The following is a 23,723-nucleotide window of genomic DNA, read 5'->3' on the forward strand; positions in this document are numbered from 1 at the left end:
GTCAACTTCTTAAGGAGTGACTCTTCAAAGGGGTACCTCATAGTGAATCACTTAGGGACCACAAAAGCCCCATCTGCAGCGGCCAGATCAGATTCAGGATCTGAGGAGACAGATGAAGCAGGGGAATGTGGGGGGCACTTTTATACTACCCCATTGCCCAAAAGCCACCTCCACCCGGGACACAAGGGACCCTAGGACAGCTGTCAGTGCATCAATGGTTGGTTGAGACCTGGAGGGCCTCGCAGGCTCTCAGAGGGGTTAGGTGGGGAAATGTGCTCCAAATACTCCATGAGGAATAAGGGTACCCCCACTAAAGTGCAAAAAGACACCGCCAAGGGACATCCCAACCATGCTGAGAACACCACCCGGTCGCCAGCAACAGAGCACCCCACGATCCTGCAGCAGAGAGTGAAGACAACCCCACCAGACTCACCACCCCACCAGGCAGTCACCAGCAGCACCAGGATCAAAGCACTCCACGTGAAGCATCCAGGAAGGAAAGAGGCCCAGGAGTCAGCACCTGAGCATAAGGAGGGGCTTCCACAGCTAAAAACGCCACCCAGAAGGCTCCACAGTAATGGCCGCCATTGTTTTCAATGCCAGACTAACAAAAATATATCTCCTGGGAATGCCCATAGGCGTAATCAAGTTATTTTTCTGCCTAGTGTCCTACTACTGTAGGGGGCAGTATAACCCAATGGTCAAGAGGATCATGAGCCGAGTCAGTTAATGAATGAAAGAGAAATACTCCTTGAATTTTAATACACAAAAGCACAACATAATACCCAATTGTTTGGTACAATTTAAAATTGATGCGACACTGAGTAAATAAACATGTCACGCTATAAAATTGTGCACATCTGTGCACCAGTGACATAAGACTTAAATTTTACTATCTATAGAGGACGCTTAAAAATCCTTTTCAGGTTACTAATTTAGATCAACACAGGAGGTCTGGTGCTAAAATGACTGCCCTTGATCTGACATTTATGGTGATACCTCACATGAAACAAATCGCTGTGATAGCAAAAGGTAGTGACAGGTACTCATTACGTTGAGATCTAGAGTCTAGACCCCAGATCTATCCTCCGCCCTTCAAAGCATCTGATCACCCCAAGCTCAGTGTGATCAGATACTTTCCCTATTTAAAATGGTGTGGATTACATCCAGGGGGGGGCGGAGACGTTCCCTTCAGCTGCTTGTAAAAGTGATCCAGTGGCAAAACGTTCGCTTGGATCGCTTTTGCAAGAAAGCCTACAGTTGCCTCTAAAAAACAGATATCGGGATGATGTCTGCAGCTGCGGGTATCATCCAAGGATAACCACTTGAAATCCAGCGATGTACAGGCAGGTCACTGGTCGTCAAGTGGTTAAAACCCAAAATGTTAGGCCTTATGAAAGAAGCCAGCCAACTTAGAAATATGAATGTTGAACCACACAAGCCCAACTTGGGAGTAGAGCTTTAATAGTTTAGGGACAGGCAATAGTATCCATTCCAGAATTATAATGTAGCTTTTTTTGGCAGGCATACTGATGCCACATATAACCTCCATATGCTACCATATGGACTAAGCCTGTAAAGCAATTAATGGTGCCCTAAAACCTAAAATAAATTCAGAAACAGTGGTCAATGGCAAATTTATTCTCGACCCCCCTGGCTAGTCCTCTCCTGAAGACTATAAAATGGTGTGGACTTTAGCAATTAGAAAAAGAGCATCTGGTACCTATTGGATCCACAGAGTCTGTCTGCAGTTTGTACAGCTTGCTGAAGAAGGATTCAGGATACAAAGCTACAGCTGCCCCAACACAGCTTAGTGCCAGTGCTTTCACGCTCACCCGCACATCTTTGTCTGGTACAAGAGCTGAACGAGGAAAAAGAAAATAAATCACTTACACATCTAATCAAATTTCACAACAAACAAAATCTTAAGCAGATACAAAAACAATTTAGAAAGTTTAGCAAAAACATTATGTTGTGGGGCAATGCAGAAAACTGAATTTTTGTAAAATCTTACCTGTAAAATTCCTTTCTCTGAGTCCTCCGACAGTCGCCGCCGCTTCATATTCATCACTAATGGGGTTATTGACCTTTGCTCCGCAGGAGTAGCTAGGCAACAAATAGTTAATATCAAAGCTTTTAACATATCCCACCCCTAGGGGGTGGTCCCCTCAGTCAATACCTCCCTGCTTCCTGCATTACCAACTCAGTTTCAGTAGCATAGCAGTAGAGTACATAAACAAACCCCAAAAGAGGGGCGGGGGCGGCGACTGTCGGAGGACTCAGAGAAAGGAATTTTACAGGTAAGATTTTACAAAAATTCAGTTTTCTCTTACGTCCTCCGACAGTCGCCGCCGATTCATATTCATCACTAATGGGGATGTCCCATAGCAGTGTAAACATGAGGGGTGGGAAAAAAACGCAGCCGCGCATAAAGTAACGCAGTACCCACAACAGAGAAAAAGGAACCTTACCAAAGTAAGAGAACCAACTGGGTAACATGAAAACGTGCTCAACAGGAGCAACAACCCAGGAAAACAAGTAACCCAGGGAGAAGACATCCCCAACAGCCAAGGACCCAAAGCAAGGGACCCTAAGGCACTGCCGCACTAAGAACTTTGCGGCCAAAGGAAGCATCCGCCGATGCCTGAACATCCACCTTGTAGAATTTGGAGAAGGTGTGAACTGACGACCAAGTCGCCGCCTTACACACCTGGGCCACAGAAGCCCGATGATGACAGGCCCAAGACGTACTCAGAGATCTGGTAGAGTGCGCCTTCACAGGCACGGGAGGAACCTTCCCCCTCAAAGCATAGGCCTGCTCAATGGTCTGCCTGATCCATTTGGCGATGGTAGAAGCCGATGCCACCATGCCCTTCCGAGGCCCCTCAGGAAGGACAAATAGAGAATCCGACTTGCGAAAAGACTTAGTCGCCGACAGGTAAACCCTGATCGCCCGAACAACATCCAAAGAATGTAAAGCCACCTCCTTCGGATGCTTTGGCCTCGCGCAGAGCGAAGGCAAGACAATGTCCTCATTGAGGTGAAATTCCGAAATCCTCTTCGGAAGAAAAGACGGATTAGGTCGCAAGACCACCTTATCCAAGTGAATCACCAAGTAGGGAGAGCTGCAGGACAAGGCCGCCAGCTCCGACACTCTGCGAGCCGAAGTGATCGCCACCAAAAAAGCAACCTTCTTGGACAACAGAGGTAACGAGATCTCCCTGATCTTTTCAAAAGGAGCAGTTTGCAACACGGACAGAACAAGGTTCAAGTCCCATGGAGGCAAAGGCTCCCTCCTAGGAGGGACAAGATGTCGCACCCCCTGAACAAAGGTGCTAACCAAAGAGTTAGACGCCACAGGGCGCTGAAAGAGAACGGCCAGCGCAGAAATCTGACCTTTAATCGTGGCCAACGCCAAACGCTGGTCCACGCCCGTTTGAAGGAAAGCCAACACTCTCGATACCGAGTACGAGCGAGGGGAGAACCCCCTGGACTCACACCAGGCAAAGTAAGCTTTCCAAGTACGGTAGTAAATCTTCCCCGAAGAGGCCTTCCTGGCCTTGATCAAAGTGGGAATGACCTCAGGGGAAAGACCCCTATCCTTCAGGACCTGGCTTTCAACAGCCAGGCCGTTAAAGCTAGCGACTGTAAAGCAGGATGGAATATCGGTCCTTGAGACAGGAGGTCTTCTCAAAGAGGTAGACGCCACGGAGCGTCGACCGCCAGATTCACGAGGTCTGCGTGCCAAGACCGGCGAGGCCAGTCCGGTGCCACCAGAATCACCGCGTGCGGTTCCGAGGCCAACCTGCGAAGGAACCTGGACAGCAGCTGAATCGGTGGAAAGGCATACATCAGACGATACTGACGCCAAGGCGCCACTAACGCGTCTGAGGCGTCTGCCCGAGGATCGCGCGTCCTTGCTACGAACCTTTCCACCTTGTCGTTTAGACGAGACGCGAACAGGTCCACATCTGGGGACCCCCACTTCGCGCACAGCATCTGAAAAACATCCGGGTGAAGGGACCATTCTCCCTGGTCCAAGGTCTGGCGACTCAGATAATCCGCCTGCCAGTTCTCCACCCCCGGAATGTGAACTGCAGATATCGCCGGGACGTGCGTCTCGGCCCAAGACAGAATCTCGGCTACTTCCCGAGCCGCCCGGGCACTCCTGGTGCCCCCTTGGTGGTTGATGTAGGCCACCGCCGTGGCATTGTCCGTCTGCACCCGAACTGGACGGCCTAGAAGCCTGTCCGTCCAACGAAGAAGGCAAAGATATATTGCTCGCAATTCCAGAATGTTGATCGGAAGGGAGGATTCCTCCTCCGACCAAGTTCCCTGGGCGGACAGAACGCCCAGAACACCACCCCAGCCCGACATGCTGGCATCTGTGGTGATCACCGTCCATGAGAAAGGGTGAAAAGACTTGCCCCCCCGACACCGCCGGGGACCGGAGCCACCACAGAAGATCCCTTCTGGCACGATGACTCAATGATATCTGTAGATCCAGAGACTGCGGTCACCCGTCCCACACGGCCAGAATCTCGGCCTGGAGACCCCGCGTGTGAAACTGGGCGAAGGGAATCGCCTCGAAGGCCGAGACCATCAATCCCAGACACCTCATACACGTCCGGAGGGACGAGTACTGATTGTCCCTGAGGGACTTGACTGCGTCCTGAAACGCCCGGAGCTTGTCTTCCGGCAGGAAGACCTTCGCTTGAGCAGAGTCCAGGATCATTCCCAGGTAGGGAAGACGAACCGACGGACACAGAGTTGACTTTGGAAAGTTTATCGTCCACCCGAACTCCTGCAGAGTCTGCATCGTGATGGACAGGTCGTTTACCAGGCCCTGACTGGTCGCAGACCGAATCAGGATATCGTCCAGATACCCCAGGACAGAAATGCCCCGGGCTCTCAACAAAGCCAGAACCGGCGCAAGCACCTTGGTGAAAACCCGCTGAGCCGAAGCGAGACCAAAGGGTAACGCCACGAATTGGTAATGATCCTCCGCAATGGCGAATCGAAGGTACCTCTGGTGACCCTCGAAAATGGGGATGTGAAGGTACGCATCCTTCAGATCGATGGAGGCCATGAATTCCCCCGGAGCCAGGGCAGCCACCACTGAGCGCAGTGATTCCATGTGGAACTTGCGAACCCGCACAAAGCGGTTCAGAGCTTTTAAGTCCAGAATCGGACGTACCTTGCCCTCCTTTCTGGGCACAGTGAACAGATTGGAATAGAACCCCCGAAATCTGTCCCGATGAGGCACCGGAACCACCACTCCCTGGGCCCGCAGGTCCCGCACCGACAGGTGCAGATCCTGCAAGCGCTCCGGAGTCAGCTGAAGGTTTGAGGGGAAAAATCTGCCCGCTGGCCGAGAGAGAAACTCGATCGTGTACCCAGAACTAACGATTTCCTGAACCCATCTGTCCCGAATGCGGTCCAGCCAGGGTCGAAGAAAACCGAGCAAACGTCCCCCCACCCCAGAATCGGGTGAGGGCGTCCCTTCAGGCCGCATTGTTATGGGCAGCGGACCCGGACTGGCGGACTTCTGCTTACCCGCCCACGGCTTCTTCTGGGAGCCTTGGCCCTTGAAGGGTTTGCCCTTATAGTGAGACCGAAAGGCACGACAGGACCCCTGAGAGGGTCTAAACGAGGCATACTTCTTACCACGAACAAACTTATTCTTGTGAGATTGGGGCAAGAGAGTGCTCTTACCCCCAGAAATACCCTTTATCAGAGTATCCAAAGATTCGCCAAAAAGGCGAGATCCCGCGTAGGGCAAGTTAGCTAAAGTCTTGCGGGAAGATTGGTCAACAGACCAACATTTCAGCCATATCAGGCAACGGTTCAACACCGCCACACTAGAAAGACGCGCAGCCAAGGGGACCATATCTAAGTCTGCATCACACAAATACATGACACCCTGATGAATTTGATCCACCATAGCCAAAGTTGTCGGCGGGGCCGAGTCAGCCACCAGGGTGTGCCTGAGCACCTGCGTCCAATCCGCAATAGCCTGGGCTGCCATAATTGAAGCAAAAATAGGCTTCAGCATAGAACCAGCAACCGTATAAGCATGACGGGCCAGAGACTCCAATCTCCTGTCCGTCGGATCCCGGAACACCGGGGTATCCTCCGCGGGGATCGCAGTGGACTTATTCAAAATCGCCACTGCATGATCCACCTGAGGCGGCACACACCAACGCTCATCAGTGGAGGGCGTAAATGGATAACGCAGTTTGAACCTACTCGGAACAGCAAAAGGCTTCTTTAAATTGCGCCATTGCTCATCAACCGCGCGCTGAAATTCCTCAGAGCAAGGAAAAACCTGCGATGTTTTGCGTTTCCTTTGCATCCCATAAGAGGACATCAAAACAGGAGGACATGGTTCATCCTGCAAATGCAGCGTTTGCTTGATAGAAGCAACCAACTCATCCATGAGTGCAAGCTCTTCAGACGAGCCAGGGAGAGAATTATCAACCCCTTCCACCTCAGCCTCCCCTTCAGACCCCACAAGGTCTAGAGATGAGTGAGACCCTGAGAAGGGCACTACAGCCATAGCAGCCCCATCGCCCTCTGAATCAGAGGAAATCGATAACCTGGGCCGTTTTGTGGATCGATCAGCCACCAGTATCTGCACCTGAGCAGCCAAATTTGCCACAATAGTAGCCAGATCAGCCCCCTCGGGGGAAGCAGCAGCCCCTTGGCCCCCCACCAAGGTGGGAGGAAACTTGCAATCCTGAGAATCCATGCCCCAGCAATATTAGGAAAAAAGGAGCACTGTCCCTTTAAGATCGCGGCGAGCGTAGCCCCCCGAACCCGCTGAATACACCGACCCCCACAGGGAGAGGAACACTGGGCAAGGAATACAGGAAAATGGAGAGATCCACAGGCTGCTGCCACCGATCGCTGTCCCAGAGCAAAAGGAAGTGATGCAAGACTGACCGCCCCTATAAAGCCTATGAGAGGCTACACAAATATGGCCGCTCGGCTGAGGATTTCCACAGGCAAATAGAAAATGGCGCCGACATGTGGCCTGATCGATCGCCGCCAAAATGGCGGTGTTTGGCGCCAAAACGCCGCGCCTTACCACACAGGACCGGCCACCCTAATTGCCGCAGAAAAAATGGCGGGTCGCAGCAGCGATCGCCGCACAGCATGCCCAAAACTCAGACTGCATCATGTATTCATCCAGCAGAGCAGGAGAGCCCCCCCCTAATAGCCCACACACAGGCAGCAATTCCACACAGGAACTGACAGGGAGCTCAGCAGCCACACAGACATGCAGGGTCATACAGTCCCAGACTGACACCCAAACAGACAGGTCCCCACATAGATGCACACTTACCATCCGGATGGCGTGGGGAGCCTGCTCCAGCGATCAAACCGCTGCACTGAATGACAGGGAGTGTCGCAGCCAGGACACATAGGAACTGCGGTGCGAAACCGCATGGCGTCCAGTGAGGTAGCCACCTCACAGATAGCATCCCTGCAGCGAACAGGGATGGGTCGTTCAATGTGCCAGGTTACCCTTGGCTGAACGCTCGATGGCAGGCTGGGAAGCCCCTGGCCCTGAGCCCTGGGATCCAGGGTGGCCAGTCCGAGACCCAGCTCCGCACGATCATCTTCATCAGAAGAGCTAACTAATGCTGAAAATCAACAGCTAAGTAAAAGAAAGAGAAGAAAACTCAAAATAAAATCAAAAAGAGAAAAGAAGCTGAGACCGAGAGCCCCAGCACAGGAACAGCCAGCCTACTCCTAAGCTAGGCATTAGAAACTGAGTTGGGAATGCAGGAAGCAGGGAGGTATTGACTGAGGGGACCACCCCCTAGGGGTGGGATATGTTAAAAGCTTTGATATTAACTATTTGTTGCCTAGCTACTCCTGTGGAGCAAAGGTCAATTACCCCATTAGTGATGAATATGAAGCGGCGGCGACTGTCGGAGGACGTAAGAGAAAAAGTTTTTAAAGTGTACCTTTGTTTAGCCTATGGCGTGTTACAGACATTGTTATACAGTCAAGTTATCATCAAAGCCCTAATCTTCAAATATCTGCAGAAATGTTGCAAGCTATTTTAACCTCCAAAGCCCCAAAGGCAATACAAATATCAATTAAACTTCTTACCACCCTTCTGTCCGGTGAGCAGGAAGGAAGCCGTTAACAGACGAACGCAGTGAACAAGGGGAACAGCATCACCGTCTGTGTAGTGTCCAATGTCTCCTTTTATCCGAGATGGCTTTAAATTGGATAAAGCACAGTAACAGTTCAACAGTAGCATCATCAGTCCATTTTAAATAATGACACTCAGACTATCACTAAGGAAAGGTATTTTGCTGCTCTAACAAGTTAGAAATGTTATTACCTTGTTCTCCAGGTCACCAGGCTCCACAACTTCCTCTTTTGTTACAAACCGATCCACACTGCTATCTGATGACTGGCGGCTGTGACCCATGGATTTTAGCAAATGACTCTGATTTAGCCCTTTTACAAAAAAAAAAAAAAAAACAGTAAATTGTGTTCTATAAATTTCCACCCTGCTACAGACTTCCTTATTACTAAGAGAAAACACAAGTGCCCTATCTAAGTGCAGCTTATAAAAACTTTAATGGAAGTAAAAACAGAAACTCACAAGGGTAGTAGGTTTACAGGCATATATTTGAGCTACATGCCTGTACACTTACTACACTTGTGAATAGAATCTGTTTTTACCTCCATTAAAGTCCCTATAAGCTACACTTAGAAGGTGCTTGTGTTTTCTCTTAGTTTCCTCCCAAGTGCTGCTTCTTGCTCCCACAGAGAGCTGCCACCTGAGTGAGCATCACATGGACTTTATTATGTAATGGGCTTTTTATGAAATTATTTTTGTTATCCAAATTTTTATTCCCCTTTGCTACTCTTGGCCTGGTCTAGTATTCTATCCTTTTGCGCCAATATTTACCCCCTGCTTTTTCTTATTACTAAAGCTGCCTCTATAAACAGATGTAGGCCTTCCCTTTACATCCACTATGTCTAAACTTTGCTATAGAACAGATCATATATATACATACACAGTGGGTACGGAAAGTATTCAGACCCCCTTAAATGTTTCACTCTTTGTTATATTGCAGCCATTTGCTAAAGTCATTTAGGTTCATTCTTCTTCCTCATGAATGTACACATCGCACCCCATACTCACAGAAAAACACAGAATTGTTGAAATTGTTGCAGATTTATTAAAAAAGAAAAACTGAAATATCACATGGTCCTAAGTATTCAGACCCTTTGCTCAGTATTTAGTAGAAGCCCCCTTTTGATCTAATACAGCCAGGAGTCTTTTTGGGAAAGATGTAACAAGTCTTTCACACCTGGATTTGGGGATCCTCTGCCATTCCTCCTTGCAGATCCTCTCCAGTTCTGTCAGGTTGGATGGTAAACGTTGGTGGACAGCCATTTTTAGGTCTCTCCAGAGATGCTCAATTGGGTTTAAGTCAGGGCTCTGGCTGGGCCATTCAAGAACAGTCACGGAGTTGTTGTGAAGCCACTCCGTTATTTTAGCTGTGTGCTTAGGGTCATTGTCTTGTTGGAAGGTAAACCTTCGGCCCACTCTGAGGTCCAGAGCACTCTGGAGAAGGTTTTTGTCTAGGATATCCCTGTACTTGGCCGCATTCATCTTTCCCTCGATTGCAACCAGTCGTCCTGTCCCTGCAGCTGAAAAACACGCCCACAGCATGATGCTGCCACCACCATGCTTCACTGTTGGGACTGTATTGGACAGGTGATGAGCAGTGCCTGGTTTTCTCCACACATACCGCTTAGAATTAAGGCCAAAAAGTTCTATTTTGGTCTCATCAGACCAGAGAATCTTATTTCTCACCATCTTGGAGTCCTTCAGGTGTTTTTTTAGCAAACTCCATGCGGGCTTTCATGTGTCTTACACTGAGGAGAGGCTTCCGTCGGGCCACTCTGCCATAAAGCCCCGACTGGTGGAGGGCTGCAGTGATGGTTGACTTTCTACAACTTTCTCCCATCTCCTGACTGCATCTCTGGAGCTCAGCCACAGTGATCTTTGGGTTCTTCTTTACCTCTCTCACCAAGGCTCTTTTCCCCCGATAGCTCAGTTTGGCCGGACAGCCAGCTCTAGGAAGGGTTCTGGTCGTCCCAAACGTCTTCCATTTGAGGATTATGGAGGCCACTGTGCTCTTAGGAACCTTAAGTGCAGCAGAAATCTTTTTGTAACCTTGGCCAGATCTGTGCCTTGCCACAATTCTGTCTCTGAGCTCTTCAGGCAGTTCCTTTGACCTCATGATTCTCATTTGCTCTGACATGCATTGTGATCTGGAAGGTCTTATATAGACAGGTGTGTGGCTTTCCTAATCAAGTCCAATCAGTATAATCAAACACAGCTGAACTCAAATGAAGGTGTAGAACCATCTCAAGGATGATCAGAAGAAATGGAAAGCACCTGAGTTAAATATATGAGTGTCACAGCAAAGGGTCTGAATACTTAGGACCATGTGATATTTCAGTTTTTCTTTTTTAATAAATCTGCAACAATGTCAACAATTCTGTGTTTTTCTGTCAGTATGGGGTGCTATGTGTACATTCATGAGGAAGAAGAATGAACTTAAATGATTTTAGCAAATGGCTGCAATATAACAAAGAGTGAAAAATTTAAGGGGGTCTGAATACTTTCCGTACCCACTATATATATATATATATATATATATATATATATATATAAATATACATATAAAAAAGGCAAGAGAAGACAAATGCTGATAGGTTGACGGAGCATATGAGGGTGGCTTTAGAGCAAACAACTGCAACTGGATTAGAAAATCCTTCAAAGCAGACTTCTATACCAATTAAAATATCCATATATGTGCTTTTTCTCCTGCACATCTCAGGTATTCCCGAGAAAATGTACAATAAATTTGATCCTACATCACCTCTTTTAAGCTGCTAAATCGTGCATTGTGGGGAGGTGGAGAGATCCACGCCTTCCCTCGATCTTGCTCTTGTTTTTGAAAGTTGAGGAAGTGAACAAGATGGAAGACCTAGTACTTTCTGCACAACATAGACACAAGAGCTTACTCAAAAACTTGGATCCATTGGAATATGTTTACATTTTCATTAGAGGGTAAAGCCCTCTATGCATCCTGAGCCCACCAAAATAATGTATACTAACACCATTCCTTCATCCCGCCGCCAAAAGCTACACCCTTTTTTTTTTTACCTCCCCTTCCTGCCCTTACCTCATACCTACCCTTCCTCCTTATTCAGAGTAAAACTGCTGTATCCTTTGCATCATTGCTTACAACTTTTTCAAGTCTAGAGATAGTTACTTCATTTCAAAGTAATGCTAACCAGGTCACCCATGCATTTTATGTTATATATAATTGATGCTGCATTCCCTGATGAATCATGGCCTTTGATTGGGTTACTTCCTAAAAGTAGATTTCCATTGTTTTTTTATTGCTTGTGAATGCTGGATACTTTAAAGAATTTGCAAAAAAAAAAAATCCATATATCCTTTCACAATCAGACAAGTAAACGAAATGGCGATGTGCTAAAACACCAGTCTTGCCTACAAAAATTACTGCTGTGCGCTAGCTCCGATGCCTGCCAAGTGACCAAATGCTGGACCATCAGTGAAAAGATCTCTACTAAAGAGGAGGATCAACAAGGACTGGGAGGAGGTCTGCTTATCCCACCTTTCAGTTTCCCCAGTGGTAAATAATAAACAAATTCAATTGTATATTGTACACCAACATATCTCACCCCATTCCGTCTCTGCACTATGGGTTGCATGACCACATTGAATTGCCTAAGCTGCTCTCACCATGATGCAGTTTGGTATCTAGATTTTGGAAGCAAGATATAAACTTACTCATCTCTTTAATATCTATTCCTATTTCAAACCATTAAAAGTCTGTCTTCTTGGTATACTCAAAGAGGTACTTTGGCCCAGATATATTAGAACGCTCTTGAAGAAAACAATATTTCTGGCTTGTAAAACAACACAAATGTATGCAAATAAATGCTCTTACTAATCCCAGTGCTGTATCTTGGCCTAGGCCAACAAGGCCCAGGCCTAGGGCGGCACTTTGCAGGGGGGGCAGCAAAAAGCTGCACCCTGCACAAAAAAAAAAAAAAAACAGCCTTCTCCCGGCTCCCGCACAAAATTGGTCCCCGCCGGCTTAGGCTACACTTTTAGTATAGTGCCAGTCTTGTGGGGCAAATTGGGCCGGAGGGCAGGGTCCAGGAGGCTAATCAGTCTGGTACCCCCATAAAGCAGTCACACTGCTACCTGCCGGTATGATAATACCGGCTGGTCATTACATTTGGACAGACTGCAGGCCACCAACCACACTTAATACAACTGGCCTGATGGCAGCCAATGCTAATAAGTGTGGCACTGCAGCCCAATGCTCTGCCTTTCTTTAAACATCCTTGTTCTTGAGCGAGCATAATGAATTGCATCATATACAATTAAGACTTTTAATTGTATATGATTTCAATAATATTTTGGACCTGCTCACCTCATATGTGTCTCGCAATAGGTCACTGGATTAGTAAGATTACTCCAATCTTATAAGATATTTGGACTTGTGTTTGCTGCCACTGATTATTTCACTTATTTATATAATGACTCCAGACTTCCTATTTATTATACAAGTGAAATAATCCTTTGATTACAATCAGTGACAGCAAACACAAGTCCAAATATCCTAAAAGAAAGGAGTAATCTTACTAATCCAGTGACATAAGGCTGCAGCACTGATATGCTGCACTGATGGGCACCGATATGCTGCACTGATGGGCGCTAATAGGCTGCACTGATGGGCACTAATATGCTGCTCTGATGGCCACTGATGAGGCGGCCATGGTGGGTACTAATAAACTGCACTGATGGGCACTGATGAGGCTGCACTAATAAGGCAGCACTGATATGCTGCTCTGATGGGCACTGATGAGGTTAAACTTACGGGAACTGATGAGGCTGCACTGATTGTGGTTGTGGTCTGTGGTTTACAGATGACAGGGCGAGTCATAAACAGGAAGGGGTGTGGCCTTTACAGCAAGGGGTGGGTCATATTTAAATTAGGGGGTGCAAAAGTTTAGTCAGGCCTAGGGCAGCACAAAACCTAAATACACCACTGACTAACCCCCAAAGTATAAAAGGCCCCATATAAAAAGACCATCACAGAAAACGTCTCCATAAATATTATAAAGTTTAGGATGTTTGGTGTAACTCCACTTCTACATTTACCAGTAATAGGAGTTGATCTGGTCGTGGTAAGACTTTCAAGTAAGACTTCTTGGACTGAACATGATTGACCTTCATGTCAATGTATATTCTATGCATTATTGCAAATTTAAGACAGCTTATTCTTTTTATATTTTAGTCTATACGGATATTGTTTATTGCCACAGTATATAAACAGAAGAAGTTCATTGTAACTTGCATATATGACGTGTATTCTGTAATAGTACACCGTTTGAAATAAACAAAGTTAAAAAATAAAATTAATAATAAATTATTAAAAAAAAAAAAAAAGGAGGATAAAAGTTGATTTAGACCAATGACTGGACAGTGCTTCCTGAATGTCAAATCAGCCATCCCCCATAACAGACATCATGGCAATAGTCATACTCTGCCTTTTGGTCATGTGACTAGCATCAGAGGAAGAGTACTTTCTGTGAAGAGATAATTCAGCTACTCTTAACAATAGGTTAATCAACTGTAATATGCAGAATACATGGGAATTAGTTTGAAAATGGGTTCACTGTAACTCCTTATCAGCAATATGTACATTAATGTTCTTCTGCAGGATGAGCCATGTTTAGAGTACTTTATTCTACATCGTCCCTTTTGACATCTAGCAACAGATGCTGTGCACAACTGCTGTCAGCCCCGACTGTCACAGTGACCAATCATAATGGTTCCGGACCATGTAAACAGAATGTCAGCTATGAGAGTGGTCACATGCAGGCTAAAGACTACATATACAAAAAAAAAAAAAAAGAAAACCATCAGACGTCAGTGCAACCTAAACATTGCAATGTGCCTTTATTAGTGTAATGAACAGTTAAAATGCTTTTTGGTGCATTTGACATCCTATAGGAGAAAATGGAGATGAGATAAAAATGTATCTTAAAGTTAAAGTATAACTAAAAGCAAACTTTTTTTTTTTTTTTTTTTTTAGTTTTGGATAGAGTAGAGATGCATTAGAACACCTGTCAGTTTTTTTCCCCATCTCTGCCCCAGTTATAACAATTTAGGTATGAAAATTAGTCACAAAGGAAGTAAAACCTCTGCATCTAGGCTTTAAAGACTTCTGGGTCATGAAAAAGTCAAAAGGTCATGAAAAAGTTCAAGGGAAAATGCCACAAAATATAAAAAGATGTGCAAGTCATTCAGTGGGAAAAGGAGGGCCACTCAATGCTAAAAGACAGCAAAAACGAAAGCCGGAGCCCACGCAAAGTAAAAAAATATTTTTGTAAGATCTTACAGTAAAATCTTTTTCTCTGATGTCCATCAACAGACGCAGCCTCATATTCATGAGCTGAGTGGGTTATGCTGCCACCAGCAGGAGTAGCATAACCCACTCAGCTCATGGAGATGAGGCTGCGTCTGTCGATGGACGATAGAGGAAAAAAAAAGGATTTTTGTAAAATCTTACCGTAAAATCCTTTTCTCTTAAGCTCATTGACAGACGTAGTCCTCGTTGATTAATAACAACTCGGGTTATGCTGCCCTCTACAGGAGTAGGACTAGACAGGAAAGAAAACGTTCTGGCCACACCCTAGGGGCAGTCCCAGAGGGTATATCCTCTCACTTCCTGCTACAGCAAATCAGCTATGTCACAAAGCAGTGTTTAGAGAATTTAACCCAACTCCAAAACAGAGGGGCGGGTACTACGTCTGTCAATGAGCTTAAGAGAAAAAGGATTTTATGGTAAGATTTTACAAAAATCCATTTTTCTCTGTCGCTCATTGACAGACGTAGTCCTCGTTGATTAATAACAACTCGGGACGTCCCAAAGCAGTACCACAAATGAGGGGTGGGCTAACAGAAATCAAAATCCAGAAGGCCCAACCGGAGCCAACCAGAAACATCAAGGACTCATCGAGCAAAAGATGAGACCTAAGTGAAAAACCCAACAAACCCTTGAAATAGACCAACAGTCTCCTCAGATTGCGGCCTGCAGAACCTTGCAGACAAAAGAGGCATCTGATGATGCCATCACATCAATTTTATAAAAAGATGTAAATGTATGAACCGACGATCAAGTCATCGCCTTGAAAACCTGGATCGCTGACGCCTGATGGCGGAAGACCCAGGAAACACTAGGCGCCCGAGTAGAGTGCGCCTTAACAGGGAACGGAGGATTCCGACCTTTAACAGAATAAGCCTGTACCACCGTCTGACTGGTCCATCTAGATATGGTCGCGGCAGACACAGGCAACCCCCTTCTAGGGCTATCCGTGATCACAAAAAGTGAGTTCGTCTTACGAACCAAGTTCGTAGTAGTCAAGTGTACCCTGATTGTCTGAGCCCCATCCAAGGAGTGTAATCCCAAGGATGGCTAGTCTTAGGACACGGGGAAGGTAACACAATATCTTTATTCAGATGAAAACTCTGAAAACCACTTTAGGAAGGAAGGATGGATTCGGAAGAAGAACCACCTTATCCCTATGAACCACCAGATATGGGGAACGACAAGATAATGCGGCCAGTTCTGACACCCTGCGTGCAGAAGTAATGGCCCCCAAGAAGGCCACCTTCTGGGATAATGTAAGCAAGGGAATCTCCCTAATATCTTCAAAGAGAAGTTTCTGAAGAACCGACCACACTAAATTAAGATCCCAGGCCGTAAGAGTGCACGCACTGGTGGAGCCAGATGTCGCATCCCCTGGATGAAATTCCGCACCAAGGAATGATTAGCCAAAAGTTTCTGAAAGAAGATTGCTAACGCTGAAACCTGACCCTTGATGTGCTCAAGGACAGTTTCTGCTCAACCCCTTGTTACAGACAGACCAAGATTCGGGTCACCGAATAGGTATGTGGGGGAAATCCAAGAGATTCACACCACGCAATATAAGACTTCCATGTGCTGGAAGTCGCTTTCCTTGCTTTAACTAGAGGTAGGAATAACTGAAGCTGACACTCCCTTGTCCTTCAGTACCTGGGTCTCAATGGCCAGGCCATTAAGCCAGCGATAGTAAAACAAGATGGCAGATCGGTCCCTGAGACCGCAAATCCTCCCTGAGAGGAAGTCTCCAAGGAGCGTCCGCGACTAGCCTCACCAAGTCGGCGTACCAGGCTCGACGAAGTCAGTCCGGAATTTCCAGAATAACTGGAATTCCCTCCACCTCTATCCTGCGAAGAAGTTCCCGCAGTAACTTGAGAGGATGGAAGGCATGCCGTAGCTGATACTGCCCCCACAGGGCGATCAGCGTTTCTGCTGCGTCTGCTACAAACCTCCGCACCTTCCTGTTGAGCCAAGGTGCCAACAGATCCACATCCGGGGTGCCCCAATGAAGGGACAGCTAGTGAAAAAACCTCTGGATGAAGAGGCCATACCCCTTGATCCAGAATCTGATGGCTGAAATAATCTGCCTGCCAATTTCCCACCAACGGGGTGAACACTGCGGGGAGATCCGGAACAACCCGTTCCGTCCAATGAAAGATGCTAGTCGTTTCGATGGCCACCAGGACACTAAGTGCCCCTTTCTTGACATAAGTCACGACCATGGCATAGTGCGATTGGATCCGAATCGGGCTGCTCTAGAGCTGCTCGGTCCAGTAAATCAGACAAAATCTGATCGCTCTTAGTTCCGATACCCTATTGGTAACCTGGATGCTATCGGAAGGAATGACTTCCCCTGGTTGAGCATCGGAGACTTCCTGGTCCGCTCGCTCAACCGGATCCGATTGTCCAGGAAATCGGAATTCTGATTCCATTAGAAAAAGATCTCCTTCAGGAGAATTCGGGTATGAGACTGGGTATACGGTACTGCCTCTAAGAAGGCCACCATCAGTCCCAGCCAATTGACGGACAGCAACATCCGAATCGTTGACTGAACATTCTGGAGTTTCTCCGCAAGGAGAAACTTTCTTGCCCAGGATGTATCCAACATTAGGCCCAGATAGTTCAGTCTCCTGGTGGGAACCAGGGATGATCTTTGGGAAAGCGAAGAAAACGCTGATGTCCTGCGATGATGGGGATAGAAGGATAGGCATCCTAAATGTCTATGGACGCCAGGAAATCCCCCTGATGCAGGGAGGCCACCACTGTTCGGATGGACTCCATTTTTCCCCCCAAGTCCAGAAATTGGACGCACCTTGCCCTCTTTCCTGGACATTGTGAACAGGTTCGAATAGAACCCCTGAAACCGTTCAATGTTAGAAGGGAAGAATCGCACCGGTGAAAGTGATCGAGACTCGATCCTGTATCCTGACCGTATGACCTTCCTTTAAAGAGGGATTCCTCAAACGGATAGCGCCTAGACATGCGTTTGGAAATAACGGGTTCGTTTCAAAACGACCCCATTTGGGTAAAGGAAAATCCTTCGCCCTTTTGGTAGGTTACCAAGTACCAAAAAGGAATCTCAGTCTCAGCTACCTCTGCCGGTGTAACCTCAAGACTAAAGGTTTCCCAGACGGACACAACTAGTGCATCCACCACTCTTGTGCTATGGCGGAGGCAGAAACGTTCTCTTCACTGCTGACGAGACATTACCTGAGACAACAGCCCCATAAGAGGGACCTGCAGCTGCATTGACCAGCTCCGAATCCGTATCTGAAGTATCAGATAAAAAATGAGGGTAGGCGGGGGTCACTTCTTGACACCTGTCCCTGACAGGCCACCTCCACCCGAGATACCAAAGACTCCAAAACTGCTGAAAATTCATTAAAAACAAGTGGGGTACTGGAGGGTCCTGCGGCCACCTTGAGGGGATCAGGTGGGGATACCTATGCGGCAGAGTCAATGATTATACAAGACATTTGCCAGCGACCCAAAAAAAAAAAAAAATGACAAAGTAAAAAACTTTTTTTTTTTTTTTGTAATCCCCCAGCGTAACAGCGCCCCTCAGTGTTACCTGCCTTTTTGTACCCCACAGAGAGAGACAGACCCCAAGGCTCATCCCTGATGCACAGAAGTTTTCTATCAGCTTGCTCAGTGCTGTCCTGTTACAAACAGGAAGTCTTTGGCCCTTTTTCCTGGCTAAAGGAGGCGGCTCCGCCCCTTAACACGCCTTCCAGCGCCTCCCCCTGGCTCCACGAGGTGTTTGGTCACCTCAAACATGGCCGCCCCCATGCTGGAGACACGAGGCTACGCCAATATGGCGGCCTCGTGTGATCTGCCAGACAATGGCGGCGGCCTGTACAGGATTCAATGTTCGCCTGCGGGAGTATCTCGGCCCCACAACCTTCACCCTGATGGTGATAAGCCTGGCCGGCGGTACCTGACCCTGGCGGGCCGCATGCGGTCCGTGGGCCGTAGGAAGGCAGCTCTCTGCCCTTGCTGGAGGAATGGCGATCTGGACTACAGTGATTCAGGCATAGGCATCGCCCTGTGAACGCCTCTGACAGGTAAGATACCTCTTGCTTCATTAGTAATGCCCATTCTAGTACTGCCACTGACTTCAGTCACCTGTACAGTTTTAAAATGACATTAGATAGTCAGCTCCCAAACCAAGCCTCCTGGTTTCTGTTCACAAAAATCACACTCAAATTGGGGGATCTGTGACCTGTTATAGGATAGAGGGGAGACCCATCCTACCATTCCAGAGAGGGGCCCGCGTTCACCACAAACCCGTCAGGGGGAAAGGGGGAACATACTACTCACCATACCGGAACCAGGCGGGCGCCACTCCTGACAGAACCCCTCTCCACCGGGGTGGGGGGGCTGTCGACCAGTACGGACGCTGTGACTCTTGGTCATTGGCGTTCAAGCGAGACGTTTAACTCGCAGGGTCAGTCCCCGTCCAGTGGGACTATGTCGCGGCCGACCCAGCGCGGAGCTATGGCCTGCACGCGCTCGTAGGCTGAACTGGGGTGACCACTGGATCTCAACATCCAGCCCGTCGCCCAGTTACAGCTTGCTTGCTTGAAGATCTCACAGGAACACTGGAGAAAAAAGCTGTCTAAAAAAAATCTTTCTAAGAAAAAAATCCTGCCAGGTCCGAAGATCCTAGCAAGGCATCTAGGTCCTTACTCCTAACTAGACAGAAAAAAACTGATTCGCTGTAGCAGGAAGTGAGAGGATATACCCTCTGGGACTGCCCCTAGGGTGTGGCCAGAACGTTTTCTTTCCCGTCTAGTCCTACTCCTGTAGAGGGCAGCATAACCCGAGTTGTTATTAATCAACGAGGACTACGTCTGTCAATGAGCGACAGAGAAATGCTTTTAAATTTAGCCAATATCCCTGACCTGTGGCCCATCCGAACCATCCACCTACAATTCATAGTACTTCGAAAGGTAACAACCTACCAAGAGACGTGTTCCCAAAACGATTAGCCAACTCTTCCTGGTGGATGATTGCGCCTTCGTCTTCCTCATCCTGGAGCTGCCCAATCTGCATGCCGGAATACTGGTTCTCAGCACCATCGATCACCTACAAAGTCAGAAATAGCACAAAACACAACAGCATGAGAGCAGTTGTAATTTCTTCAACCAAAATATTTTAGTCTATGAAATGAACACTATTTTAGTTGACTAAAAGATAAGGGATGCACTGATACCCCTTTTTCCCCATTTTTTTTTTTTTTTTTTTTAAATCGGCGAGAGTGAGTATGGATACTTTCAGTCTCGATACCGAGTACAGATAATGTACAGTGCAATTTGTGTCCTTTGAAAATGAATTGGAACAAATCGCAATGCAAAGAATTGCAGGCAATTTGAGCAGAAATGTAGTGCAATTCCTTTCTGATCCGTATGCGGTTTCTTCACTGCTCTTGTGTGAACCCAGGCTTGTCATAATGATTTTGAGCCATACAGGAGCGGGAAACCTCCCTGCATGACGGGTTCCACCAGCTCAGGCTCCCATTCGACTGTGGACATCTGTGGCTCCCCCTGCCTCTCTCACGGCTTAGTTGCCCCCAGCCTCTAATGGCCCCCCCAAGCCTCCAGTGGTTTAAGCCATCCACTGGTCCACCCCACCGATCCTACTGTATCAGATTGCCGCTGTCAGAAAAGCTGCTTCATTGGTCCAGGGAATTGAAAACCTAGAGGCTCTCTCTCCTCTCCTGACAAAATGGGCTAGACGGCTTCCGATTGGTCAGGGCAGTCCATGTGACAGTGATGATCAATTAGAATCCCTGTTGTCCGTACTGTCAGCACTAGAAGGAGATGGCTCGAACTGCTTGAGGCTGGGGGGAACAAAGCCATGGGAAAGGCAGGAAAAGCTGCAGCTATCCAGTCGGATGGGAGCCGGAACTGGCGGAACCCGTCATACAGGGAGGTTTTCCGCACCGCTTCTCTGTGAACTTCATTATGACAAGCCTGGATTCAGACAGGAGTGATGGAGGAAACCGCATGAGATTCGGACAGGAATTGCACATTTCTGTTGAAATTAGTTCTGCAATTAGTTGCAGCGCGATTTGCATTCATTTATTTTGCATAAACGCAAATCGCACCCCAAAATATTGGTTTCGGTATCAGGAGCACTTTCGCAAGTACTTGTGAAAATACTCGGTATCTGTGCCAATACCGGTATCGCTGCATCCCTAAATATGACTGAAACAATTCAGATGACTAAAATAGAACTAAAACTAAAATGGCATTTTAGTTAAAAGACTATGGATAAAACCAAATCGAAATTTTATGTCAAAATGAACACTGGTTATATATCACCACGGGTAAACCTGTGCCTGCAGTGCATGTTCAAACCTTAATACCATAAATAATAACATGTTATTTGATTTTTACTCCAGGAGTATACCAGTTTGGAAATGTTGGATAGATGCTTAAATAATGCATTACAATTTAACTAAATCCATTGGATTTTAGTCATTATTTTAGTTGGCTAAAATGTACTGGAGATTTTAGTCGACTAAAACAATTCAGATGACTAAATTAGGACTATAACTAAAATGGCAAATTAACATCCAAATTAACACTGCATGAGAGCAATAAAAGTTGTTGCCATTTGGTGTCTCACAATGCACAGCATGAACACATACCAGGGGTAATGCAATATAATGGGGTGTAACAATATAAGCGCTTTCACACCAGTCTCTCAATGACCTGTTCATTTTCTGAAAATGCCTTACATTACTGCACAAGGAATGCCAAATCAAAATGTACCAGTTTAGAGGACCTGTGGTGGTCACGTCCTGATGCCTTCCATATCTAAGGAAGGCTACCACCCTTTGACCCTCAACTACAGGTGTATTTTAATATCCATGTACTGTACAAAATTATCTTTAGGTTTAGCAAGCACTGGCTCACTAAAACCCCCTAAACTATGCCAAGACACATAGTGCCAGCCGACAAAAATAACTAAATCCCATAAAGAGGTAACTGACCAATAAAGGAGAACAATGAAGGGGAGAAATTGGGACTTTATATGAGGCAAGTGACGAATGTCTGAGTGGGAAATACATCTTAACATGTTTAGTGTCATAAAATAGCACATTGACATAGATATATGTGTATTGATAATTGAATATATGTACATAGACAAATTACAACTCGCATATATACATGAAATGATATAGCAGCACATTCCAATTGCCAATATGTAAGACATTAGTAGTAATAATACTACATGTAATGAGGTAGTTGAAAATCACAAGAAATATATGGTATGCATGTAAAAATTATAAACCTAATTATTTATTTTTTTATTAGGTTTAGAATCTTTACATGCCATATATTTAAAATAAACACGTTAAGATGTATTTCCTACTCAGTCGCTTGTCACTTGCCTCATATAAAATCCCAAATTCTCCCCTTCATTGTCTAGATACAGGGATGGAGGTACATGTTCACATGTACTTAGTTTAAAGTCCCATTTATCCTTTCTTTTATACAATAAAGGAGGAACTCCAAGTACAGAAAGGTCCCTATTGACCAATAGAGGGTCATTTAAGCATAACCCCGCCGCTCGCCATAGCCAATCCTGGTGTCAATGTATATATGTGAAAGCCTCAGTCAATGCCGCTTCTCTGGTCATGTCCCCTGACATGTTCAACCCCACACAATGGGGCTTAATTATATGGGTCTCCTATGTTCAAGCCCCCAGTGGGCGGGGTGAAAAATGTAGGGGGCATGGCCCAAGGAGTAGCATTGACTGAGGCTTTCACATTTATACATCGACACCAGGATGGTGAGTGGCGGTCTAATGCATAAATGTTCATTGCTCACTGGAAGAGTATTTCTTGCACTGGCAACCCTACTATCCTGAGTGCCAACAGGGTTCTACACCTCAGTGTGGGGCGGCACCCCCAAGCACTAAAGGCCAAGGGTCACATCTATTATACATACCCTGAAGCCCATTAGAGGGCATGAAGAGCTGAGAAATCTGAGGTTTGGCCTGGCTGACAGAGCAGATACTCTGAGAAGGATGACTAGCTATTATCACATAGTGCAAACTATCTTAAAATAGCTGGACAATGAAGTGTATGTGAACCTACCTGTTTCAGTACACACAGATTGGTGTCCTGGGCTTAACCCCCACAAACATCAATCTGCATGGGGTTTGTATGTTCTAGTATGTGCTAGTTTCCTCCCTCAAGCCAAAATTATACTGATAAGTTGGTAAGTTATCTGACTTTCAGCCAAACCATCTCTAGAAAATAGGTCTTTGAATTTATATGGCTTTGGTATAGACATTAGTCTGTAAGTTAGCTCAAGGCAGGGTCAAAAAACGAATGGTTATATAACCTCAGTATATGTTAAGGAAGCTGGTTTCAAGAAAAAAAATGAAGGCTTCCATGTTCAGTCCTAACAGCCAGACAAGCAAACATTCTTAAAAAGACAGCACTGGCAGTTACATCACACAGGGAAATTTTGTTAGGTTAATGTCTTTAACCATTTTGTGCCTACCAGCCATTGGAGCCTAAATAACTAGGCCAAATTCAGCAGCATCAGTACTCGCCTGTTAACTTGATCATAAAAGTCTTTGACTAGTTTTCCCACCTAAATAGTTTATACATTTTCTTAAAGAACTAAGGATTTCATTTGGTACACTTTTTAAAACTTTTTTTTTAAATCATTGTATTTTTTAAATACTATAATTATATCAGACAATTAAAGTATTAAAAAAATGCATAATGCCAACTACAGCTGCAGTAGCCTTTGCAAACTTTTTTTTTTTGTTTTATTATGATGCCTTTACCTTACATGGGATCACAATATCATAGCTGCCATTCTGAATTGTTCCTGATTCTTAGTGGGGACTGAAGCAGTCAGCAGCAGTTGGATTTAACAGCTAGTCACAAAGTGCAGTGTGTCATCCTCAGGATTGCAGACAGGAACTGGTTAAGTCTGCCTGGCACCTACCCTTCAGGTGCTGTTATCATACATAGCAGACAAAAGAATTTTGACTTTACTGAACATTTATTCTAGCCAGTCAACAAATCATTGAGGACTGATTTGAAGTACAATTTAGCAAGATTATTGCGAAACGTTAAAATACCCGCCAAAATAAAGCGTGCTTCCAAGCAAATGGCTCTATTACTAAAGTTAAGACCCCAACTGGCTTATTCAGTGATACAAAGCGCAATGC

The 23,723-nt window shown here is 46.1% G+C and overlaps 1 protein-coding gene across 1 annotated transcript in view; it reads right to left on the reverse strand.

Moving 5' to 3' along the window:
• The window catches only part of HTT (huntingtin), a 427,987-nt gene that overhangs the window by 270,746 nt on the left and 133,518 nt on the right, over positions 1 to 23,723 (reverse strand). The window contains exons 13-16 of the mRNA XM_082256463.1: positions 19,484 to 19,607; positions 8,363 to 8,481; positions 8,125 to 8,236; positions 1,724 to 1,861 (exon numbers count right to left, since the gene is read on the reverse strand). Of these exons, the coding sequence (XP_082112589.1) occupies positions 1,724 to 1,861; positions 8,125 to 8,236; positions 8,363 to 8,481; positions 19,484 to 19,607 (493 nt within the window). The remainder of the gene's footprint in view (positions 1 to 1,723; positions 1,862 to 8,124; positions 8,237 to 8,362; positions 8,482 to 19,483; positions 19,608 to 23,723) is intronic.

This window comes from Pelophylax lessonae (genome assembly GCF_965119305.1).
Source record: "Pelophylax lessonae genome assembly, chromosome: 1".
NCBI lineage: Eukaryota > Metazoa > Chordata > Amphibia > Anura > Ranidae > Pelophylax > Pelophylax lessonae.